At 44.8% G+C, this 27,062-nt stretch overlaps 1 protein-coding gene across 2 annotated transcripts in view; it reads right to left on the bottom strand.

Annotated features, from left to right (window-relative positions):
• SLC23A2 (solute carrier family 23 member 2) overlaps positions 1 to 27,062 on the bottom strand; it is a 1,215,437-nt gene that overhangs the window by 5,105 nt on the left and 1,183,270 nt on the right. For both annotated transcript variants that reach the window (XM_086943514.1, XM_086943515.1), the window contains 2 exons: positions 14,091 to 14,220; positions 13,308 to 13,445 (listed from right to left, as the gene is read on the bottom strand). In XM_086943514.1, the coding sequence (XP_086799640.1) occupies positions 13,308 to 13,445; positions 14,091 to 14,220 (268 nt within the window). The remainder of the gene's footprint in view (positions 1 to 13,307; positions 13,446 to 14,090; positions 14,221 to 27,062) is intronic.

The following is a 27,062-nucleotide window of genomic DNA, read 5'->3' as shown; positions in this document are numbered from 1 at the left end:
ATGCCTCTTTAATCAACTAGCAGACATTCCCTGCACCTTTATCTCACTCTTGCAGATTCCTGATTTCTCAGTTTGTGACACTTTTGCCACCTTTGATCTGTTACAGAGAAATAAGTGCAGGTCACTCCAACAGGCTCTCTGGGAAGGCACTGGGAAGGGATCCCCTGGAGTCCCCTTTCCAATTGTGAAAGAGTTAACGCCTGCTTTGAGGTGTTGGTATAATAATAATGTTTAGCCATCGCATCTCTGCAGCAAAACATAAGGAATCACTATTTGGAAAGGATATCCTAAATGCGCCCTTTCCAAATAGTGATTCCTTGCCTAAACCCATTTATGGATTCTGTAACACGTTCCCTAATCACTTAATGGGTTTAATGCATTCAAAAACACCTTTTTGGTTACAAACCCTGAGATTTACAGAATTTCAGGGGTTGTGTGATGAAGATCCGTTAGTACTTCTGAATCTTAGTCCCTTTTTAGCCATGATAAGAGGTACTTATGATTTTCTGCTGATCTGACTTTTGGGACTTTTAAGAGGGTTAACTACTGTCATCTTATATGCACCACCATTTTTTCTGTTCTCATCTATCTTGTAGTACAGCTAGAGTCTCTTTCCTTGGTGCCACTTACCTGCTGCACTCTGCATCCCTGCCGCCACCGCCAGAAGAGTCATTTGGGCAGCCTACAGTCCAGGCTCAGGCCGTGAGCGGAGGTCGCAGGCCGAGACTTCAAGCCCCAGCATTCTTTGCGGTGGCGAACACCGCCCACGCATGCCGGAAAGCACCGGGAGGAGCTTAAGAACAGCGCAAGGCTCCCTCAGCGCGGGAGTCTCATTCCTTGGTGCCACTTACCTGCTGCACTCTGCATCCCTGCCGCCACTGCCAGAAGATTCATTTGGGCAGCTTATATTCCCGGTTCCGGCCGTGAGCGGAGGTCGCCGGCCAGGACTTCAAGCCCCAGCACTCTTAGCGGTGCGAATGCCGCCCACGCACGCCGGAAAGTGCCCGGAGGCCTGTCTGAGCCAGTCAGAGTACGGAGGAGGCCTGCCTGGGCCACCCCTCAGACACCCGCTCCCTGGTATCAATCTTCTTGAAAAATCCCAGGTATCTTGAAAGTCATCACCATTTCCTGGCTCGCTATTTTTCTTTTTTTTGTGTTGCTTTACATTTTGCCATTTGGGTATCCGGCCAGTATAGTTGCTACCTCAACATGAATAAAAGGAAAGGAGTTGCTGGGACTTCAGATGCTTTTATCCTGAGAGCAGAATCTCTGTTGACTCATGAAACTGAGATTACTGAACGCCCCCTGTCCCTGAACCCGGTTTCCTTACAGACTCGTTGGTCATTGAGCGGTCCAAATTCAGACAGTACATCTTATTTATCCCCCCAGAAGGCTATTGTGAGTCATCCTGCCTCCCCAAATATTGCCCTACCAAATCAGGATGTATCTGACACGAGAGCCTTGGTTGTGCCATGCATTATTACTAGAGCGCAAGTTGCCAAGTTCAGGGGAAATGCCAAGACGAAAGCTTTACCAAATAAACGGAAGCAAACCGTGGGCACTCTAAAAACAACAACGGCCAAGTGCTCCCGTGTTGCCAATCCCACAGTTGATTCAGCAGCTATCCGAACAAACCTTAATTTGAACTCTATGGGACTGATATCATTTTTAATCGACTAGGAAATGTAATCAGTACAAACAATACTGTGGAAACCGTGCTTGTAAATTCTGTTGAGAAAATGTTGGATTCTGCCCTGTCCCAAATTAAAGAGGCGATCGATAAGAACTTTGACTTATTATGGGGAAGGTTACAAAGGATGGACTCCATTATGGACAATCTCAGTGGTATTAAAGAGAATTGAATCCCTGAAAATGCGGGGAGGGGCATCCCGCCAGCGCCGACCCTTATAAATCACGGGCCCATCATACTATTGCCAAGCCCTACCCTGAATAATGATACCATAACACCCAATTCATGTATCACATGCGGAGATCGTATCAACCCTCCTGTTCTACATCTTAATTATGAGCAAAGGATTACACAAGATATATCCCGAGTGCCTAATATTAACATTACAGATTTAGGCAATAGCCATCCTAGGCATCCACACCATGGCATTAACCCTGGTTCTGATGCAAGTAATCCAAGCGTGGGCCCAACGGCTACGGATCGTATCGAGAGTAACTGCCTGAGATCCAATGCCAATGTTCTGAGTCTACCCCCTGACGTCTGCCCCTATGTGCTGGTTTTAGCCGGCGTTCCAAATTTCACTGGCGATCAGAGGGAGTCTTGGGTACACCTAAGCAACAAGTCAGTAGATTGGTTGGTAAAACATAAAAGATTCCACGCTTCAGATATGAATGAAATTCTTATGGTCAGACGAGTCAGGTGGGTTGGCCATTCGCCAAAAACATTAGTGGCGACTGTATTGTTATTAATTTTTGTAAACCCCAAATGGTCCGACGTCTATTAAGTATCCAAGTGCAATCGCTAACACCAAATTCTAGTGCACTCCTGTTGGGTTATTTTTATGAATCCCAACATACAACAGCCAGGAATGTTCATGTTTTGCCGCTGGCAACTAATAGGTTTCAGGCCCTATCCAATCTAGATGCCCAAGATTGACAACCACCTCAATTGGCAGGTCAATTTTATTTTGCTGAAAACTTTTTAGGCCTCACACTAGTCGTTCACACTGATAAGCCGGCTGATCAGCAATCTAAAAATATCCAAATACCAGCATTAGCCGATCAATTACAACAGGTAGAAAACCCACCAGGGTCCACATTTTTAGTTCCCATTGATACGCTTGACGTTTTGCAAATTCCAATTAAGTTTAAAACTGATACTGATTTGAATGTCTTAAGTTGGAATGTAGCGGATTTTCAGTCAAGGCTTGGTGACAAGGACTGGCTGCGAGTAATATCCGACCAAGATATAGTAATGTTTCAAGAGACATGGGCAACCCACGAATATTGAGGGGTTTCATTGTTTTAGTATAGTCACACCCAGGCCCAAATTCGGTCAGCCATCGAGGTTTTTTTTATTGGGATCAACGTTGCTGCTGGAGGGAGCATCAAGGTTTTACCAACTAATAGCCGTAATCTCCAAATATTGAGATACAAAAGGAGAGTTCCTTTTTATTTGATTAATTTTTAAAAGAATGATTTTTATTCTGCTCCAAACAGGAATTTTATTGAGCTTTTTAATTACATTTCTAATCTAGACAGTCAGCAAGGTTCAGATGGGGTTATGGGGATCCTCTTGGGTGGTGATTTTAATGCAAAATTTTCATTTACAATGCATGGTGTGGGCACACCCACTCCAGATGCGTAGGGGTGCAGAATTGGCTATGCTCCTGAGCCTCCATAATCTTGTTAAAGTTATGGACGTTGCGGGTGTTTCACCTGATATTAACCACCAAGCACCTACTTTTAGAGGAAGGGGTTGTTCTTCAACCATCGATTTTATCTTTATCTCCCCTTCCCTCATGGACTGCCTAATGGCCGCTGAGGTTACCGCCACGAGCCACAAGGACCATAAACCTCTCAAAACAGTCTTGAGATTGGCACCTCGTCCCGTGTTCTCTAATGAATGTGGGGCCAGGAATATAACACCATCAACTGACAATCTAAGATTAAGATGGAGGGGTGCTGATAGTGGCAAATTGTTTCAGACACTAGCGAAGGAGAATATGCACCTAATCATGGTAGGGGTAGTCCAGGATTTTACTAAACTTTGCCTGGCAATTAAAACTCTTCTGTCAAAACCAATTCCCCGGGTAAAAAACGATCCAAGGTGGTTCAACTATGAGTGCTCCGAGGCTAATAGGAACCTGCGTAAGGCTTCAACTTCTAACCCAAAGGTGTACAGCAGATGTGAGAACAGCTAGGAGGCGGTACACTATAGCGATTAGTAATCGGAAGGGTTCCCTTCTTAATGACCGTTGGGAAGCCTCATCTAAGGCTGCCACCATAAAAAAGCAAAAAACACAGTTGATGGACAGAATGTAGAACAATGTCATACATTCACCCCAGTACAAGGATCTGGGCCTAAACCCATCGTTTTTTTGCACTCCCCACCACCCTGGGTTAGACACTGGCTATATGCAAATCAGCTCTGACCCTGTGCCTCATGGGAACAGTCCAGTCCGAACTACCAAGCCATGTCTTTCCCAGACCGGAATGAAGCATCCAAGGACCGGTTTCTGGCTATCAGCCTTCATCAGCCTGGATAGCTTGACTCCAGTGGTGTGGAGAGCCTGGGACTCACGTCTGAGTATACCCAGCACACTCGGGGTGAAAATTGCAAAAAACACAGTTGATGGACAGAATGTAGAACAATGTCATACATTCACCCCAGTACAAGGATCTGGGCCTAAATCCATCGTTTTTTTGCACTCCACACCACCCTGGGTTAGACACTGGCTATATGCAAATCAGCTCTGACCCTGTGCCTCATGGGAACAGGGCCCTGGAGTCAAGCTATCCAGGCTGAAGAAGGCTGATAGCCAGAAACCGGTCCTTGGATGCTTGATTCCGGTCTGGGAAAGACATGGCTTCGTAGTTCGGACTGGACTGTTCCCATGAGGCACAGGGTCAGAGCTGATTTGCATATAGCCAGTGTCTAACCCAGGGTGGTGTGGAGTGCAAAAAAACGATGGATTTAGGCCCAGATCCTTGTACTGGGGTGAATGTATGACATTGTTCTACATTCTGTCCATCAACTGTGTTTTTTGCAATTTTCACCCCGAGTGTGCTGGGTATACTCAGACGTGAGTCCCAGGCTCTCCACACCACTGGAGTCAAGCTATCCAGGCTGAAGAAGGCTGATAGCCAGAAACCGGTCCTTGGATGCTTGATTCCGGTCTGGGAAAGACATGGCTTGGTAGTTCGGACTGGACCCATGAGGCACAGGGTCAGAGCCGATTTGCTTATAGCCAGTGTCTAACCCAGGGTGGTGTGGAGTGCAAAAAAACGATGGATTTAGGCCCAGATCCTTGTACTGGGGTGAATGTATGACATTGTTCTACATTCTGTCCATCAACTGTGTTTTTTGCAATTTTCACCCCGAGTGTGCTGGGTATACTCAGACGTGAGTCCCAGGCTCTCTACACCACTGGAGTCAAGCTATCCAGGCTGAAGAAGGCTGATAGCCAGAAACCGGTCCTTGGATGCTTGATTCCGGTCTGGGAAAGACATGGCTTGGTAGTTCGGACTGGACTGTTCCCATGAGGCACAGGGTCAGAGCTGATTTGCATATAGCCAGTGTCTAACCCAGGGTGGTGTGGAGTGCAAAAAAACAATGGATTTAGGCCCAGATCCTTGTACTGGGGTGAATGTATGACATTGTTCTACATTCTGTCCATCAACTGTGTTTTTTGCAATTTTCACCATAAAAAAGGGCAACATTCTGGTCTGCCGTAAGGGACTTGCGTTCTATGGGCCAGCTGTTAACACCTGTTAGCTGTACCATTTCGAGTGTGTCGTGGGAGAGCCACTTCTCTAAAATATACGCTACGCCCCCACAAGGGTTGGATCAATACGAACTCGGCCAACTGCCTAGTTTGCCAATTACCTTGTCTGAGGTGGAAGAAGCTATCGACCAGAGCCTTGGGAACAAGGCTCCCGGCCCGGATGGGTTGCCTATCGATCCAATTTTTAAAAAAGGAGACCGTTCAGAACCCATTCATTACAGGCTCATTTCCTTGATTGATAATACTCTAAAGATATTAGGCAGTCATATATAATAAGATTTTAAAGTGGTCAGAGGAAAGTGGCATTTTAGAGCCACGCCAACTGGGTATTCCACAGTAATATTGGGACCAATAAACAGTGTTTAAACCTTAACCTGGTCATTGGGAAATACACCATTGCTCTATCCTCTCCAGTCTATTTGGCCTTTATGGACCTATCGTCCGCTTTTGATTTAGTTAATAGGTCCAAGCTTTGGTCCATCTTATTGGCCTACGGACTGGATGAGCCTCTGGTACACTTTATGGCCTCCATAAAGATCTTAAGGCCCTGGGTTAGGATCGGCAGTGGTGGCGAAGTCCCTGGAGCCATTGGGTGGGCAGGGGAGTCAGACAGGGATGCGCTTTGGCACCCCTGCTTTTTATTATTTATATCAATGGACTGAACAATTCCCTGAAACCCACGACCCCAGATGTCCCCAGAATCAAATGGGAAACCGCTGCTGGTACTATTATACGCATATGATGTGGTCCTTATTGGCCGCACTCCGAATTCTCTGCGCACCTTAGTAAAGACCTTTGTAAACTATATGAGCAGCTTAGATTTATGCGTCAACTTTAAAAAATCTTTTATAATGACCTGCGGCCCTGGAAAGCGCCAGCTCAATTCTATTAGTGTAGGTAGTCAAAAACTGACAAGCACCCGTACCTTTCCCTATCTCGGGGTGGTCTTTGCTGCGAACAGCTCATGGACTGAGCATTTGGCTCACTCCAGGAGCAAGTTCTCAAAGGCCATCAATTCCATCCTTAGTCTCCCTCGTCCAAAGAATACAGGTGCTATTTTAATTTTCTTTTTATTGCAATGTGTTCCTGTAGCCACGTATGGGACCGAGATTTGGGACAATGTAAACAGCCACTGCATTAAGCAGGAAGAAAATACTTTTTGCAGAAAGCTGTTGGGTGTCGCAATTTCCACACCTCAATACATCTGCCATAGGGAACTTAATTTAAATGATATCAATGATCTTATTAATGCTCGCCCTGCTCTTTTCTGGCTATCAGTCTGGAGGAATCAAGCTGCGCCCCTAACCAGAGAAATTATCAGTGACTGTGTTAAATGTGAGAGAGGAATGGATATCCCTTGGCTGTAAGGAGTGTACCACAGACAGTCTTTGTAGCGTTAATAAAGCCAGCCTTTTTTTAAACCCGAGCACAGCCGAAACACTCCATAAAAACAAGTTAAAAAGTGCACTTTATACACTATATAACACAGAACGGATTAGTACGGAATTGAAGAAATCCTTTGCATTAAGCTATATGAGCATAGAACTGTATAGGCATCCTTTACCCATTTATCTCACTTTACCAATGACCCACTGGGAAAGGAGTAATGGTCATCGACAGATTGTTAAAAACATTCACTGTTATAAGCTTGCACCATGATGGTTATTTTTATTTAATCATGTGTTTAACTAATTTGATTTGCATATCTGATTTAGGTGGGCTTTGAAACTGAAAGTTCTTTGGATTTTCAGAAATTTTTCCCTGATGAAGGCGGGAGACCCTGCCGAAATGCATTGGATGTCATAAATTGGGAATTGTTATTATTTGGACATTAATTATGGAGAAGTGCGAATAAAGACACTTACGAATCAATTTAAGACTTTTGAAAACTTATTCTCAAAAAACTTGCTAGAGGACCAGCACAAACTTGTGCTCAGGGTGACAGCTATACTATTGCAGTACAGTTGCTACGTGAGAGTATTCAGTACGTTCCGGGCGGGGAACGATACCCTGGTTGCACGGAAATATACAAAACTTTGGACTAAGCGGTGCACAATCCTACACCTTTAACCACTGGGAAAGGAGCCTTTTATTCTGTTTAAGAGCGGGCACTGTAAAAATGTTGTTATGTTTCCCCTTTGGTTACCACCTCAACCTTGATCATGCCCCTTGTCCATGTGATGGAGTGAGTGGACAAACTAATTTACATTTTCTGTTTCTCTGTAAATATTACTTAAAATATACCACGTGGCATTTAATTTCATTTTTTTTAAAGCAGAGACCTGTTTGCCTGGATAATGCTTACTTTTGGTTGCTTACTATGACCAATGAAGAGCTGGTCTTTCGCACTAGCACTTTTTTGAAAATTGCCACCTGAGCACGCAAGACGATGTCTAACCCCTGAACAATTTTATCCTTGTATGATCAGCTTATTAAATTAATTCACGAACTGTTTTTGCATATCACCATGAACTGTCTAATTTGATAGTACAGCTTTGGGGTTTTCTTGCATCATTATTTTACATGGACTGTTGAACAAGTCGTGGCATCCAGTGCTGGAGTCCGAATTTTCTTTCTACATCGAACAGACTGATCCATGCCACAGACGGAGTGCCAGAGGCTGAAAAATATTTATCCTGGCCTCCAGCAAGATTAGTGTCCTGGGGGAAGTAAATAAGCATGAGTAGTGGGCACTATGAATGCCTGCTCCCAAGGAGGATAGAATATCTAATGCTGTGCTGAGCCATGGGATCTGGTACACCTTGGGGGTAATTTAGAGAACTTGGGTGGAGTGCAGGGACTCCGTTTCTTCCGTTTTGCACTTTTAACAGGCAAATCTTTAAGACAGCATATCTCTGGCCCTGTTTGAACGAATTTCTTCATCTTTAAACCTTAGCAACAGGAGCATTTTCCTCTGTCTTCCTGGCCTCTAAATTGCGTTTAGCATGAGTAGCCTGATTTTTACTGCTCCCTGCGCCAGCCCAGTCCTCTACCTGCACTCCTCAGGCTTTGTTCTGCTTGTGGAGGAATATTTCCCAGCCCCTCTACAGACAAAAAGCAGAACACCTTCCCTGAAGGGCTCCGCAGGTCCTCCTCCTGGTCTTTTCCAGAGCACCTGTGTGTCAGCAGCGGAGTCCAGGGCTAGTCCACAGAAGTCCTAAGAAGAGTATCTAGGGTCCCCAGCAGGCCCTTTCCTTCAACTGGTCCTCAGGTGGCATTAGGAGACCAGCGTCACTTCCCCTAGAGAGACCCATCCCAGGCTTGGGTGTCAACTGGAGTCAAAGTCCTTTGTCCATCCTTGCATGGCATCAAATGGCTTCTCCTTCCAGCTGGACATCCTTTTGTCATTGTCACTCCCAAGTCCAGGGTCTTCTCCTCTGTATCTCCCTTGAGAAGAGTTTTAAGTGAGGTTAGAAAGTTTTGGCAGCCATGCAACCCTGGCCAGCCCTAAGATGCCACATCCTTCCTCTACCCCTGTTCCAACCCTCCTAAACGGCATTCTGAGACAATCCAAAATTCTAGTCCAAGCTCCCATGAGAGCTCCAGCTCTGCTACTAGTTGATACAGCTGCGTGTCCCTTCCCAACAAAACTCCCATGTGCAGTGTGACAAGCTAATTATAAGTTTCTAATTTCCTCCCTGCCCCTTTCCTCTCCCAGGAACTGGGTCAATCACTGTTAATGGCCCTTTTGTGTTGGAAACCTGTTGATCCCTCTGCTGGGAAGCACAGGAATTAGCTTGGCCCAGAAAGGAGAACAAAGGCCTGGAAAATGATTATGAGCCGAGCCAGACAAATATGACAATTCCTGAAGTCCCACGAGGTGTGTATGTGGTATATTGGGGAATGGGAAGAGTCTAGCCCTAACTGACAGGCCAGGTCATACCTGAACCGTGCTGATGCGCCCATAACTAGGGCGAAACCGGTCTTGGATTGTATTTATTACGGTTCAGGTAGGACCTGGCCTGGCAGTTTGGGCTGGACTGTTCTCACAAGGTCAACATTGATTTGCATATGGCTGAGTCAAAACTGAGGCGGCTTGGTGAGCAAAAGAACGATGGGTTGGGATGCAACTCTGAGCCACTGCAGTGGATAGACAAATTGCAAGCATTCCTCCCATCACTTTCTGTGTGTTTCATGTACTGCCCTTAGTAGCATGGGTATGCCTACACGTGGGTCTCATGGTCGCTGGAATCAAGCAGTACCTGGCTGATGAGCCCATACCAAAGCCAAAACCGGTCCTGGCTTGCTTGAATTCCAATTCATTGGAGACCTGGCCTGGCAGTTCGGGCTGGACTGTTCCCAAGAGGACTCCGGGTCAAGACCAATTTGCATATGGCTGGGTCAAAACGTTGGGGGCTTGGTGACGATGGGTTGAGATGCTACTCTGACCGAATGCAGTGGTTAGACAAATTGCAAGCATTCCTTCCCATCACCTTTTGTGTGTTTCACAGCACAAGTCTTTGCCTTTTATGCGTGATGGCCCCTCAACAAAATCAACAATGGTAATAATCACAATGTTCCCCGCACATCCACCAATATACTATACATATGTTGGGCAAACTGCTGTTTTATACAATTCATATTTCACATGGACCCATGATAAGCAGAAAATCTTTCACAGGTCCCTTTGAAATATGGATGTCATTACTGTGACAGCCCCCAAATGAATCTGTACAGAGTTACCACTGTCCATTGTTTAATCAACATATTATTCATGCAAGGCAAACAAAACCTAAACAATTCTAATTCCAACTAAGCCTGGTATTGAAAACTTACAGAAACTCTTACTGCAAAGTAACCAATAAGCCTAAATATATGTTATTCATATATGGCCTTTTGTAATCAGAGAGGCCTGGAGGTTAATACCTCAAAAACTTAACTCCTGATAATTAACCCTCATAAATCGTTTAATGGCAAATTGACACTGGGAGGGATTCCTTTGGAGAAAGTATCTACTTTTGATTATCTGGGGGTGACACTTTCAGAGACAATGGTATGGAAGCATCATATCATCAAAATGAACCTTCAGCAGAAGAAAACCACTGGGGCATTGTTGAAGGAGCACAGGACCTCTCAATCTTGGCCAATAGCTGCTCCACTCCAGATTTATGACCAGAAGGTAGTAACATCTGCCCTGTATGGGCTGAAATCTGGGGTTTTGATAATCTTGAGGGCCTCCACCAGACTGAAAGTAAGTTCTTAATATCCCTATGCTCTCTTCCCCAGAGTTCGCAGCTTGTTCCCCTGAGAATATGGGTAGGTTCACTATTGTGGACAAAGCTAGGCTCCGTCCCCTCCTCTTTTGGCTGCAACTTAAGCAAACACCTGAGCTTAGACATTACAATATAGCTTTTGTAGACCTTTGCAAACTAGATAGTTTTAAAAAAATAAGCTGGTTTACCAAAGTTAAAGCATTGCTCTCTGCCATAGGACTGGGTACCCTGTGGGACATTTCTGATTCTAGCCTTCTACCTAGTAGAGATGTTGTAAAATCCCACTAATGGAATTTGGTGGCCCCCTCAACTGTTTCTCAGTACTCTGCTGGCCGCTTGACATCAGAATTTATGGAGTTTAAATGGATAGAAATGTATGAACAGTATATGGAGGTAATCTCGGTCCCACAAGACAGGAAGCTTTCCATACAGTTCAGATTCAATTGTCTCCCTGTGAACACCTTCAAAGTGGCTTGGCAACAAACAGCATTGCCCTGGTTGCCCAGGGACACTTGAAACAGTAAAAACATGTCCTTTTTGCATGTCTGTTATAAAATACTTAATACAAGACTTAATGACATTGGCCCGGGGCGGGACGTTGCTCAGCTGGTTTAGATCTTTTTTGACTGGCCGCCGGCAAACGGTCTAGGCCGCCCATGCTCTGCCGTAGTGCAGCCTTCGGAGGTCGGAGTCCCTCAGGGCTCAGTGTTAACATCTTTATGACCCCTTTGGCGGCGCTGGCGGAGTCTTTCGGGGTCCAGATCGTGTCATATGCCGATGACACTCAGCTCCTCTTCACTTGTGGGAAGGGGTCTGAGTTTGACGGAGAGAGCATCCGTGGGTGCCTTAGGGCTGTTTTTAAATGGTTCCAGCTGAACAGCCTCAAGTGCAACTCAGATAAATCTGAGGTGCTCTTCTTCGGCTGTCGATCTGGCAGGAATGGTGGCCGGTTAACATGTTTCCTCCTGCGGCTTCCTCTACGCTAGCCAAGAATCTGGGTGTGAAAATCGAGAACTGCTTAACGCTGAAGTCCCAGATTCTTGGCTTAGCAGGAACATGCTTAGGCCTCCTTAAGATGCTCCACAAGTTTCTTCCCTTGCTCCCGCTGGCGCATAGGAAACCTACGGTCCAGGCCCTTATTGGGTCAAGGTTGGATTACTCCAATGTCCTGTATCTGGGCCTGCCGGAGTATCTTCTCCAACGTCTGCAGGTGGTCCAGAACTTGGCCGCGAGAGCCATTTTTGGCCTACGCGGGCGAGCTAGAGCATCGGACCTCTTGCAGTCACTCCACTGGCTGCCTGTCCGGAAGCAGATAGTCTTTAAGGCACTTACTCTGGCTCACAAGGCCTTCCATGCCTCTGGGGCTAAGTACATTCAGAAACGCCTGGCTTTTTACCATCCGACTAGATCTCTGAGGTCAGAGTTGTTGTCTCTTGCCGTGGTCCCTGTTGCAAGAAGAGCACGGACTGGGGGCCGGTCCTTTAGGTGCCTGGCTCCTCAGCTCACAAATCACATTTCCCTGATCCCTTTGCTACTTTTTTTTATTGTGTCCTAAAATTCATTTATTTTGTAGTCTTACTTAATTGTCTTTTTTAGCTGTTTATTAAACTATAGCTAAATGTTAACAAACCTAAAGCTAGCATTACAAATACATTCTTCTTACTCTGGCAGTATTGTACTCTTGCACTGTCTTGTAGTTTTATCCAATTGTTTATTTAGCCGTCTAGGAAATTATAGCTAACTGTTGACCAACCTAAAGCTAGCATTATGAATGACTGGTGTGGGCTCCAGCGCTGCGGGAGCCCAGGCCGTGATTTAAGCAACTCCGGGCACTGGCGAGGACGTGGCGGCTCAGCAGCTCGCGTTGCAGCGTGGGGGATGTAGTCCCCTCTCCCCTGTTGGAAGAGTAAAGGTGCGGCAAGTTTGGAAGGTCAGGAATGACTGGTGTGGGTTTATGAATGAATTATCCCTACTCTGGCTGTACTGTACCCTTGCACTGCTTTGCACTTTTAAAAAAAAAAACAGATCAATTTTGTGTGGGCCTATCTGTACAGTATTAGAAGGCGCATTCTCGGTTTTGACCTTTTTTTCTCATTGTTTTAAATAAGCACACTATGTTGTTGGTTTGAACATTATATCTAATCTCTGCTTTTTATTGTATAACCGCCATAATTGTTTCAAATAATTCTTTGTAATGTTTGCTCTTGCACTTTGATGGTGGTAACGACCGAATAAAGTTAATGATGATGTTATTCGTATTCTTTCATGCAGTAAATTGTAATTAAATATGGCACAAATAGGGATTTAAAGATTCTTGTCTGCAAAGTCACTGAAGAAGTAACGCCAAGGTAGACACTTTCCAGAGTTGACAAATACTCTGCATAACCTCAAAAACATAAATTTCTAAAATATTAATATCCACTGGCATCAGAACCAAATGTAATATTCAGGGGTGGTGTTACTACTTCTATACAAGTTGACCTATTCGTACAGCAATCATATTGAATGAAACTTAGTGATTGAGAAACTAGACAATGCTTTTTGTTCCAACACATAAATGTTTAAGACTTTGAACAGTACAACAGGAAGCATACTTGGTAATCCCCAAAAATCTTACCTGTCACCAGTGGGTTTTCCTTGAGGTAACTTGGAAGAACAAGTCCGAAAAAAATGGAAAAGCCAAGAACAAACAGATTCCGGGAAGAGTTCAAGTCAACGAACTGCAAGTTTGATAGACCCACTGCTGTGATCATACCTGGAAGAGGGATGACAAACAAAAGCATCAGCAGGACTAACTCATGTCTGATAAAGAAAAGCATTCTGGAACTACAAAACAAAAGCAAGTTAAGCTTCTACTAGGACAGTGCCATCACACTCGCTCTTTAAAAAGTGAAAACACAAAAAGAACCTAAAAACGATGTATTACAAAATCTCTAAGCTACACCCAAACCCATGGACTCCCTAGGGAGAACTGAAGATGGCTGATTGGAGGTGTCTTACTGGTGAGCTTACTAGAGCCGGCCAATAGAGAAGTGGCATGCTGATCAATACTAGATCTTGTTCCCATGTGGTCTTTTGACATTGACCGCAAATGATCATAAAACTGGACTATTGTGTATTAGAAACCAGAAATTAAGAAACGCATATAGACGTGTCCTGAATATGCTACAGGTTCAAAGATCTGGTTGAACAGTATCTGGCTACAAACAAAGGGACATGCATGTACTGGTTCCGACATTGCAACTTACTGCACTAATCATTCCCCCATAGATTTCTCACTTATCTCAACATCACCAGGCCACAGGTACAAGAATGAGATGCCAAATAAGTTACACATTTCTATTCCCAAGTACAAATAGGAGCTGGGGATAGTGAGAACACAACATAATACGGTTCTTACCAAAGAGGGTACAAAAAAGTGCACCCAGAACTGGGTCTGGTAGAGATGCGAAGAGGGCACTGAACTTCCCTATCATGCCCAAGAGTAGCATGAAAGCAGCCCCATACTGGATCACCCTGCGGCTCGCCACCTGTTCAGTAGAATAGAAAAGGTTACTACTGGGTCCTGTAGTACTTCACTTCAGCTCTTCATAAGCCACTAAAAACACTTCAACAACACATGGTACAAGTACCACTTGTACATAAATGTGAGTTTGGTCAGGCATGATCCTTGGATTGTATTCATGAACCAAAACACCAATTAGTACCTAGCTCACCTAATTTTACAACCCTTCACTATTCACTTTTCTCACTTCACACTGCTTTTCTCAGTTGCCATTTAAACACTTGAAAATCATACAATACTTCCCTCCAACATTCTTTTCATCTACAATCGGTCACGGTAACATCTGACCGGCCGTTTTGTCTCCTGGGCGAGGAGAACCCAAATGATGCTAAAGAGGGCAGTACAGTGTGGCTTCTGATGGGAATTTTTTCCATACGTCCTTGAGTCCTAACTCGGCTAGTATCACACAAAAGTTTGCATGGTGTGTTCCCACGGGTGTTATCTGTATGGTATTGGTCTTGAGATCCATGGTGAATAACTCATTTTCTTGACTCCTAGTTACTAATTGGTGTTTTGATATATGGTTTGGGGCGTGTACCTGGTTAGTCGTTAAACTTGCCCTCAGACCCTTATTTCAATTGTTGTTGTCCTTGTATTCATGAACACCATCCTCAAGGTGGTGTTAAGGTAGCACTTCTTGGTGGGTTGCAGGACTTCCAGGTAGATGTTCCTGAACATGGTAAAGAAGAGTTTGTAGTCTGCATCCCCAACCATGAAGCACAGAGTTATTTCACAGTCTCACTGCTGTCAGACTCTAGGAACTCGAACCAGTGCTTTCGGCCCCATCGTATGGAGACAGTTTGTGTATTCCACAGGCCAACTTCTGGCACTGGTTTCAGGTAGTTATTAACTTCCCATACCCCTCCAAGAACGGTCAGGCCACAGTCATGGTTGTCTAGTTTCAGCAAGAAAGTGGGGTGGGATTAGGAAACCCACCTCAGGGTAATTGAAGGCAAAAGGCATGAAAGAGGAAAAGGCTAAACTATAGCTCAACATGCTGGGAAGAAGCAGTTAAATAGGAGCAAGGGCTGCCCCTACACCTCTGAGGGACCCCCAGGCTTCCCTCGTTCACACCCTAACAATCGGCCCAATACAAAGGACCTCAGGAATGCTTTGGATCACCCCTGCAATTCACAGCAGTTCTCACTTAAGATGACGAGCTACATCCATTCAGGAAGCTACCAAACCAAGAAAACTGGCAAAATAACGTAGTTGCCTTAACATAACTTTAAAGTTAATGAAGTTCTAGATGCAAAGGATACTACAAGTATTCCTTCAAAGTCCGGAATGCATATAATGTGTGGTTAATGGGCAATGCCCTGCAAAGAAAGTGTGTTTCTTAATCGCATATTATATATATTTATATAACAGCAGCCACGATTTATGTTATGTTCCGAAACGCCCAGGACAATGTGTGAAACCCACCAAATTTTTTTTTTTTTAATGTAGCCCTGCAGGGACATGTGCATTATAAAATGCAACTTTTGTTACAAATGCCTTTGAGAAGAATAACCATAGTCTCTATAATGGCTGTTCATAAACTCCATTACTAATTATACCACTTAGCCTGGCCTGGTTGAAGAAAGGGACAAGGCTGATTGGGGCCCAAGAGTAACACCATACGGAAGACCTGGTTATACTTTTGCATTGGAACCTATTATACACTATATCAGAACTACGCTGGCTAAAATTGACAACAGAATAAGGTTTTACAAGCATGTTGCTGACAAAATACACTAGTTTGAAGAGGCGGGGCACAACAATGCATTGCCTACACAAGGGGAGTGTGGGTGTATGGGGAATGCATAGACAAAATTTGGCGAAAAATAACACACAATGCATACAATAAAGCAAATTCTACATCAATACAGAGTGTGCTTATTGTAGTGTAACGGTCTCATAAAACACCTGGTGTGATTCCTCCAACAAAGGTCGCAACGACCGCTTGTGTACTTAAGGATAGAAACCAAAGAGCCCCACATTGAACCATTCTTAACGTTTCGGCCCAGCAGAGGCATTTGGAACTGGTGGTGTGTCACAACAAGAGTGTGTTGGCAGAAAGAGTGCTCGAGCGTGCAACTTTATCTAGGTCACATGTGATGCATGTTTTCAGGGTAATCACAGCAGATTATGATTAGACCTATGCAAGTCTTTTGTTTCCGTGTGACACCTTAACAGGGAGCCTCTCCGTGCACAGCCTGAACCATAGTTGGGTGAGGAACCATTGTTGTAGTTACCAGATCCAAATGGAAGTAGCATCTCCAAAGTGTAGAGCAGACACAAACAGTAAATCATTCCTGGCACTAGGGGTATGGTCAGGTAACTGTACTGTGACTTCTCTTATCTGTACGATTGTGTACTCATTCATCAGATTCGTATTTTAGCTTGTTTTCCTAGTTTATTTTTTTCCCATACCCGGTTTCTTAGGAGTATCAGTTGGCATCCGGATGACTATCCACTGGCTGTCGGAAGCTTTGAAGGGGATTGCAGGGCCATGCTGCCTCTGTGACTGAACGTGGGAAGTTAAGCGTTTTCCATCTAGATTCTGACATATAGCTTTACTAAATATACAAGTGCCGAACTCAACGATAAAAAGTAATGCATTATTCAAATGGCTATAGACATAACCATGATTCAGGCGCCTCACCTCCTTCGACCAGACACAAAAAGGCTCTATTCTTAATGGTAACCACTCCAGTTGAATGACCCCGGTCGCACCAAAACTAAGGGCCTGGCTGGCTTATTTTAGAAGGGGTTGTCCATAAAAATTGATTGCATGCATGTAGACAAGAAGGGCAGGGTGAAAAGCGTGAGAGTTCGCATGGGTTCATATTCACTTACTCTTTTCTCCATATATAGCCCCAATGAACACAAGAATGAGTTCTACGTTCAGTACTCCAATAGATAGCACATTTTACCACAGGCGACCTAATTGTTAGGGGAGAGATAAATATGGTTTTATATCCAGAGGTCGACCACTCAGTTAGACATTACAACACATACCTAAGTCCTCCATCCTTAACCCAGGGTATGCAGGACTTACACTTATCGGAAATTGGGAGGGAGATCCATTAGGGGGGTAATTACACTTTCTATACAAATTTGTAACCTCATTTTAGTCATGCAGCTCCTTCAGTCCCGCTTCCTCTCACCTTCCATTGACACTCTGAATCTGTCCGATCATACTCCGTGTTCCTACTGCTCGATGTGGGCACCCTCCCTCAGCGATTGGACCCCACTTGGTAAATTAACAAAAAACGCTTTTCCGGAGTTAGCGCTGAGGGACTTGATACAGGAGGCTGTTGAACACTATTTCAAATATAATTATACTAGACATGTCTCATGTGCAAACCCGTGGGATGCGGCCAAGGCGCTACAACAGGGGGAAAATAATAAAACATGCATCCACCTTTATTAAACTGGCCAAGGCCTAAAAGGTGGACTTGGAAACTCGTGTCTCTTGTCTTCATGTGCAGCATAAGACTACAGGCTTGTCAAGGGTATATATGGACCTGCATCGCATCCATGGGTTTTAGAGCAGTTATATATTGCAGACAAGCTGTTTTACGTCAACCAGAAATACTATTAGAAGGGAAACAAAGCCAATAAGCTGTTGGCCTATGAGTTACGAGAAACAGATGAGGAACCAGGTTTCCTCCATTAAAGATAACTGTAATGCCTATGCCAACACTCCTGAAATCCTTGAGCTATTTACATCCTACTATTCTGCACTGTATTAAGCCCAACCTATATCTGCTGACGCCTGGGGCCGTTATCTGGGGGGCTTTTCCTACTCTCACATAGACCCCACACTCTTTCAAGAGCTGGAGGACCCTAACTATGTGCGACCCGAGACGAACACAATTGAGGACCCTCCTTTGTAGGACCGGAATTACTACGTCTGGGATTGTTTCTTATCAGAGATTCTTTTCCTGCCAATACCACATCTAACACACGGGGAAGTGCACTAAACTTAGAACCCAAAAATTACCAATTACGAATATATGAAAGACTATCAATTTGAACATTCTGTATTTACATTTCAAGCCCTGAAGAAGTCCCTGGATGGGACGAAACGCGTTGGCGGTTTCAAAAGTGGCGTTTCCAAAAGTTTTTAAAGAATGAAAAATAAAGAATGAACTGAAAACGAACATCGACTCGTATTTGGAACAAAAATTCTTTGACTTGTTGTTGAATTTGCAACAACTTGTGTACAGAGTGTGCCGGGCTATCATGTGTCTGTATTTTGAGGAATGCTAGGTTCTTTTGGAATCAGCTTCCGAAGTAAGGAGGTATAGGGAATTGTGCTTCCAGCCCGTGTCTTGCACCTTTGCTTCTTTAATACCGATAGGGATCTTAAGACTTGTGCAGACAATTATACTTTGATTCCCGTTTTTTGTATATTTTAAAGCCAATAAGCTGTTGGCCTATGAGTTACAAGAAACAGATGAGGAACCAGGTTTCCTCCATTAAAGATAACCGTAATGCCTATGCCAACACTCCTGAAATCCTTGAGCTATTTACATGCTACTATTCTGCACTGTATTAAGTCCAACCCATATCTGCTGACGCCTGGGGCCGCTATCTGGGGGGCTTTTGCTACTCTCACATAGACCCCACACTCTTTCAAGAGCTGGAGTACCCAATCACACCAGAATTAGTGAGGGTCACTACATCACAATTGAAAGCAAATAAGGCTCCCAGACCAGATGAGTACTCAATGTCAATTTACAAATCCTAATGCAAATTATTAGCAGATCCACTGTCCAGAGTCTAATACTATTTCTTGCAATCCAAAATGGTGATCCCCAACATGATGGAATCCACAGTCACTTTATTATTGTAACCCGGTATGGATCCCTCTGCTTGCTGCTCCTACTGGCCCATCGCATACCTTGATTTTAACGTTAAAAACTTTACTTCAATCTTGGTCTCCTGACTCCACACAATTTGGCCCCTACTGCTGTCTAGTTGCAAGTCAGGATCCTTTTGAAAAAGGGAGGGACAATGTACAACTGGCAGTAAATGTCGCTAATGTGGGATCTTCTCATGATAGTGGGAGAGGTGTGGCGCCACGGCTAGGGCGACTGACTCCGGAAGCTGGGTATTACGGTTCGATCCTCGGCACCGGCGGCAGATTAGCCCGACACCATGTGACTCTGGGCAATAGCTTGCTTAATCTTCCCGACGGCCCCCAGCGCCTAGAGACCCTGACGGGTGATTGTGCGCTTTACCAATGTGGATTATTATATTTATATAGATGCAAACAAGGCTTTCGATCAGATAGACTGGAAGTTTCTCCAGGCGGTCCTAATCAAAACCGGGCTAGGCCCGAATATGGTGACCTACATACTGGCAAATTATGTTGCTCTGAAATCCCGTCTTACTGTCAATCGAGACCTCTCCGTTCCATATCATTGCACAGGGATACCTGATCTATCGCATAGAATCCAATGATGGGATAAGACAGTTGGAGGTGAATGGCGAACAGTACAAACTAGTTGTTTTCACTGATGAGATCATGTGCTTCCTCACTTGCCCCACCACATCCCTCCTACTCCAATTAGGTGAGTTGTAGTAGTTTGAGGTGGCTTTTGGCTTTTGCTTCAACTATGCGAAGTCTGTTGACATTGCGACGGTGGTACACCATGGCTTACTGTGGGAAGCCTCTTCTCTCCTCTACTTTGGAATTTCCCTCACAAATTCAATCCACATGCTATACTCCGGCAATATCCCGCCAGTGCTAGATGCACTTCACAAAGACCTGTACCGCTGGGATAGGCTGGAGATCTCATGGCTCGGCCACATTAACAGTATAAAAATTAGACACCTCCCCAACTGGTATTCGTCCCCCATACTCCGCCCCTATGAATACCCAAGGAGACCGTCCTTCACACCAAAAAACAGCTGACAGTTCATGTGGCATCATTTTACTACGCAGGTACCCAGAATGACCTTGTAAAATCAACGGGGGCTTAGGGTTTCACAATATAAAGCAGTACGTTTGGGACACCCAACTCCAATCTGCTCTTGACTGGCATCACCTTCCATACACTAAGCCACGTTAGCTTCTCAAACAGGGGTGCTCCACCAATCCCTTTCACCACATCATGTGGGTGAAGTCTCAGGACCGCTTCCTGGCCCAGTGTCTACCCCTATATGCCACAGTTACCCATCTGAAACACTGGAATAAAATTAACAGCTATCGGACAGCCACCACAAATCCCTCCCAGCTCTCCCCTATTACGTGGAATCGGGAATTTCCATCAGGCACTCTGGACACTCACTTCAAATACTGGAGAGGGGGAGGGCCCCCACAACTGGGTGATTTATATCCAGATAGGTACCTGCTAGGTAGGCACAAATGTAGACAACTCTTCCAGCTGCCTGTGACAGATGAGTTCCAGCTCAGTCAACTACTTCACTAGGCAAACTCACTGTAAAAAAACAGGGCGGTAGGGCTAAGCCACCTCTTGAACAATTATTCTAACGGACGGCCTGAAGAAGGACATTACTTGCCCCTCTGTGGCCTTTCTCAGCCCCACAGCCATACCCATCAATCACGTTGGGAGCAGGACCTTGGTGCACCAATAAAGGATGTGGTTTGGCAGCAGCTGTGGACACAGGTGGCTGGGAAGTCCATCTGTCTACAGCAAAAAGCGTAAGTATATAAAATACTCAGTAGATGGTACTTCACCCCAACATAAATACATGCCATGACGGGGACCCCTGACCTCTGTTGAAGGGTTGTGGGAACCATGGCACATATTTCCATGAGTGGTGGTAGTGTCTGCTGGTGAAGCGGTTCTGTGGTGAGGTACTTCAACAGATTCGCTTGATCTGCTCAGTGATCCTGCAAATGGACCCACTCGTTATCTTCCACAGTGGGGCTGGGGAGAGCTCTGTTTATCCCCATACGACTCCGAGGGGCAGGTTACTTATCTTCCTTTCAGCAGAACGACTCACGGTTGCCTATACTAGGAAGAATTCTTGAGTGGATGTGGCTACCGTTTAAAAGCTATGTTAAAAGAGACAAGTTCTGACAGGCCCCAGTCACCACCATGCCAGATATCCTGTAAATGTAAATGTAAAATGTAATGTAAATGTAAATTGATACTTGTATAGCGCACTACTCACCCGCAAGGGTCTCAAGGCGCTTGTACGAATACCGCTGTGGAACCCGTCCTGGCTTTCCCTGCGAGGCGTCCACTCGTGGGCACCCCCAGGGTGTAGGCCAGGCATCCTTAGCGTTGTGGGGGCCGTTGTGGAGATTAAGCAAGCTATTGCCCAGAGTTGCAGAGTGGGACTCTATGATTGGAATAGGCACTGAGGCGAGAATTATCAGGTCCGTGGAATTTTGAGCCCAAGACCTGCCGAGGCAGGGAATTGAACCTTGGTCCTGGGCTAGACCTCTGCATCAGGGTCTGCCGCTCTAACCATTGAGCCACACTTCTCCTGCAAAGTGCTCGACTGGGAGGGCTCTCATCCTCGGACAGTAAATGTGACGAAGGGGCCGACAAATTCTACTGATTGGTGCTTGACAATGTGCCTATACAACAGGTCTGTTTTCTTGTGGTTATGATATTCATGTTTGACGATTATATATTTGATGTGTTACAGCAAACAAATAATGGTCCTCCCTGGACTGGAAACAAGCATCCTGGGACCGGTTTCAGGGTATGTCACCCTTCTTCAGCCAGGCCAGCTTGAATCCAGTGGCACAGTGAGCTGGGACCCATGTCTGGGCATACCCATCCCACTTATGGCGAAAAGTGTTACAGCAAACAAACGATGGACGGAATGATGACAATGCAAACATTCCCCTAGTCAAAAGATCTGGGTTAAATCCATTGTTCTTTTGCCCACTACGCCACCCCAGTTTGGACCCATCGAAATGCAAAACAGTCTTGACCCTGTGCCTCATTGGAACAGCCCAGACCGAACTGCCAGGCCAGGTCTCCCTTATATATTTGAAGTATATTAATGATGCACCGATCCTATTGCCTCAGGAGGTTGTAACCTCCGCCCACAAAAACTCAGAAAGTGTTTTTTTTTGTTTTTTTTAACTTGCCTACCGCCCAACAAGCTTTGTTTTTTTGCATTCACATTTGCAAATGTTTTCACCCCAACTCAGGAATCGGTAATTTTCCAATGTTTTACAACCCAATTTTTGCTGTAAACCATTAACAAATACCAAAACAAATCACTGTTTAAAAGGGAAGCCCTAAACACACCTCTTCCAAACAATGATTTGTTATGCCTTTATAACCTTTTTTTACAAATAGGTAACCAGTTAACGAGCCACAAAATGGATTTAGTACATTAAAAAATCAATTTAAAGGGTTGTAAAAAGTGTGATTTTGCAAACTGCAGGTTTTATGACCAAAAAATTACTTTGGACATGCAAACATTTGTTGGCACATTTTTTTGCAGTTAATACAATTTGTTTTAAAATGATGACGTTTATTCACATTGCTTTCAGTCACAGGCTGGGACCTCGTAACACTACAAATGGATGTCACTATTCTCTGGTGCACCAACCAGGATTAAGTTGTGTGATCTGTCTCGTTACACACACAGACTTCTGCAGTGATCACATTAACTAACTGACCTTTCATAACATGATAGAATGCATTTCACACTGGTTACTTTACTTGCGTTTGTTTGATATTTAGGGTGAGTGCTTAAAAGGCCAACAAAATAGTTAAAAGCATAAACACATAGGAATGCATTTTGCGCTGGTCAGTTTACTTGCATTTAAAAAAAAATTAACTTGAGAGCTTAATGGCCAACAACATAGTTGTAGAATGTTCTTTTTTAGCCACAACTCTGTCCCCGTCGCCTTTGCACTCAGGAGCAGTTCCAATACTTTCATGCACTTACTTGAGCGCGTGGGTGACCGTGCCCTGTGAAATACTTCGTAAAATGCCATCACTCATCACTAGGGCTCCATCGCCACTGCAGCCCAGCCCTCAATAGCTGAAGAATTGTGACTGGCGAGTAGAAGTCAGGGTTGGGGAACAGGAGAGGCTGAAGTGGAAAGGGTCTAAAGCAGTGCTTTAAATGGGCCGGTACTCACCGGTACGGAGTACCGCCACTTTTTATTTTTCTCCCTTAGAGTACCGGCACTTTTTTCTTGGCCGAGGAGAGTACGGTACTCTAAGGGGAAAGTCCGGCAGGGCGGGCTCGATGGCATTTGGGGCTGTGCTGCTGTTCCGAAAGTGTTCTGCTCAACTGCTGCAGATAAAGAGAAGGCAGAATATAGGGAGGGGCAGTGTATACCTGTGAATGGAGCCGCTGCTGTGAAATCCCGCAGCGGCTCATTTGCATCGCTTAAGCGCTGTTTAGGGTTTTGGGTGCCCTGCGGCTGACTGTAAATGAAAGTGAAGGGTCCAATTAGACCCTGCCCAGTCAATCACACTCCGCGAGACAGCAGAGCTATTGTTCAGGTTATACATGACTTGAGCAGTTTAATTTGTCCTAGGAAGTTTATGAACTTGTCTCTTCAATTATTGCAAACTCCTCGTCCTGCGCATTCAGAAAGCCCCCTAAGCCCAGGTAACAGGTAAGTAGCAAAGCACATTCTGAGAAGGTAAGCTGCCACCCTGGGACCGGATACAACAGTACCTGGGCCACAGAGCGTGGGTATGCTTTGTTTATGCAGCATTTTCTTCGAACTGAACTACGGCTTGGAACTAACAGCGAGTGTTACTGTTAACTGATGTCATAGTGGCGATTTTATTTGACACAGGCGGGTGAAAAATATATCTGTGACCTTCAGGCTTAACGACGACTTTTGCTGTGGTATCTTTTAGGGCTGGCTCCTGTAACCTGCGCATCACAAGCAACGCTGTGCTGCCTTTCAGGATTTTATGTGGAGATGCAGTTGTCTGACACATTGCCCTCTTCTATGTCAGCCTCACCTCTCCTGAGCCTCTGCTCTATGCTGCTGCCTACACCCGCCATTCCCCACTCTACAGCTCTCTCGTCAGTCACCGTCCCCAATTCCATCCACCTGTTCCTATTTCCATGTTACACAGTTTCTTTCTTTTCTTATCGTTTCTCCCCTACTTTTTCCTGCCTCCTCCGCCAGTTTCCCCTCTTGCCGCCTGTCTCTCTTACGTTCCCTCTGGTCTCCCTTGTTTTGAGTTCCACCCCCTCCCCATATAGTTTACACACGTTCCTCACCAGTTTAAGGATGCTCTCTCTCCTAATCACATAATCACTTCTTCCCACTGTCTCTTCAGTTCAACCCCCCCCTCGGTGCTGATGTCTACCCCCTCACTACGGGTTCCTATCCTCTCCTTGCCAGTTCTCCCCTCTCCCCCACAGTCCCACGCAGTGCTTTAAATGGGCCGGTACTCGCCAGTATGGAGTACCAACACTTTTTTTTTTCTCCATTTGAGTACCAGAACATTTCCTTGGCCAAGGAGAGTACCGGTACTCTAAGGGGAAACTCAGTCAGGGCAGACTTGATGGCATTTGGAACTGTGCTACTGAGCACAAGTGCTGCAGATAAAGAGAAGGCAGTGGAGGAGGAAGGGGCAGTGTACACCACTGAATGGATCCACTGCTGAGCATCCCACAGCGGCTCATTTGCTATTTAGGGTATTGGGTGCCCTGCTGCTGTCTGTGAATGAAAGTCAAGGGTCCAGTTAGACACTGCCCAGTCAATCCCGCTGTAGGTGTGTGTGTGTGTGCGAGACACTGGGCTTACCCCCTACCCCACAAATGTATTTTTTTACAGCGTTACACCAGAGATGAGAATGCACCTGTCAGTACTAGTCTGCTGAGAGGGTGGATAGGAGTGTAATAACCACTGCCATATATAGGCCGATTAGCATTCAGCTGGGCAGTCCACTGTAGGGCAGCAGACAGTCCATCAGTATGCACACTTCTGTCTCTACCCGTCCCAGCCCATCTGTGTCCATTTGACAAGTTTCATGTACTCATCAGAATTTCAGTATTAATCTAGTTTATTGACATGCGCACTCCAATTGTTCTATTGACTTTTCAAGGGGCAGAGTGCACTAAAGCAAGCAACCTGCGAATCCACTACATATTTCTCTAATAGAACTTTGGGAATGAGTAATTTAGTCAGACTTGAGGTTTGAAGGAAAATCTGATTCTGTAGTTGTGAGTTTAATCCTTTTTATGATAAAAAGATTTGAAAATACCAAAAGGCCGCCTTTGGGCAGTGAGTACTCTACAATCAATCAATGATATCGACCTACCAACAATTAATTAAATTCCCCTGCCCGTAAGACCAGGGTTGAATGTCTTTAGTTTAGTTGCCCATTACAAATGAAGTCCATCATCAGTTTTGTAATCTGCAACCTTGTCTCACGTTTGAATGCTTTTTATTGTGTGCATGAATATCACTTTTTCTGACTTTTAAGAGATTATTATGGACAAGGGGTGTCCACCATAGACCCAGAAGGGCCAGGTCGAGTCCAGGTTTTCTGGCTATTATCATGAGGTAAATGTGCAAGCTAATTATTTAAATCAAGTTTTGTGTGAGTGGTCATGAATGTGTGTGAGTTTCTTAAGTGATGGGGGAGTATGTGTGCATAAACATGTTTAGTCTGGGAAGACAAGCTCACAGCCACCTAGTGGAATCCAGCAATGCCTGTGTGAACCAGATGCAGCATAAGTCAATTCTACTGGGTTTCTCAAACAGGTGGTAAAAGGCAGAGGCCCCCCGGAACGCAAGATAAAGATCCTCTATGCATAGGAGAGCAAGCAGTTAATGAAGGTGAGAAAGCAAGAGGCTGAGGGTGGTGTTCAAGCATGGATGCCAGGCTTCAACAGACTGTGGATAATAAACAGGTTTCCTGGGAACTGAAAAAGATGTGTTAAATAAAAACTCATGGATTTAGAGATGCAGAAGTAGATGGCCAAGAAAAACATAGGGAAACGAGTGTCTTGAAAAAGAATGGTCTTCAAAATAACACACACGCTCATGATACAAACTGATTTTGATCTTTATGATTAGTGTGATCGTGTCCAGGTGTAACTTTCTCACATTCTGTCTTCTTGTTCAGGCACTGCCTCAAACCCTTTTTTTAAAAAAACATTGTCTTAACTGAGCCTCTCACAACATCGGTGATTTTGAAATGTTGTGATTATGCATTAAGTGTGGTGGTGTCCTATTTTTGAAAAAACTGGTGAACTCATACCCCTGAAAGGACTCTCCAGTCTAAGTAAAAACATAATTCTCTTAGCCCAGGCGAGCAGCTGTTTAAAAAAGATACCTTAGAATGCTTGATGATGTCAGGCGGGGTTTTAGGATCTAGTGTGACAGTATTCAATAGATGGCCTCTTTAATTTGTTTGTTTGTTTTTCAAGAGAGGTATTAAGACACAGAGGTGAGTTTGCCCGTGGTTCATATTGCAGCTAAGCTAAGCTTTAATTACATTTAGTGAAAAGCAACACAGTCTTTCCATTCTGGGCCAGAATTACAGCAGAGTCTTTTGTTTGGGGAAGTCAGGCCGCGCACAAAGTCCAGACTGCGCATTAAGTCCAGACCATGCATAAAGTCTTTTGTTGGTGGTCCATTATTTTAGAAAGAAGAGGCGCAAGGGTGGAACCATTTTTGTTTCTTGCACCTTCCATATGAAGCTCTTTCTGAAACCAAACTGTTTTTTCTCAATGTCTATGCATGTACTATTTTGAGGGATGTTGTAGGGAATACCCAAATGCTAGAAAATTGTAGTAACATCTTTTACATCTCTCCAATACCTAGGAGGCCTGGTCCATGCTACAAAAATGACTTAAAATCCCATAGTCTCCTGGCCTTTAGGTGCC

Source organism: Lissotriton vulgaris, chromosome 11, assembly GCF_964263255.1.
Source record: "Lissotriton vulgaris chromosome 11, aLisVul1.2, whole genome shotgun sequence".
NCBI lineage: Eukaryota > Metazoa > Chordata > Amphibia > Caudata > Salamandridae > Lissotriton > Lissotriton vulgaris.
The sequence above is the reverse complement of the archived record's forward strand: the minus strand, read 5'-3'. Positions and strand labels throughout refer to the sequence as shown.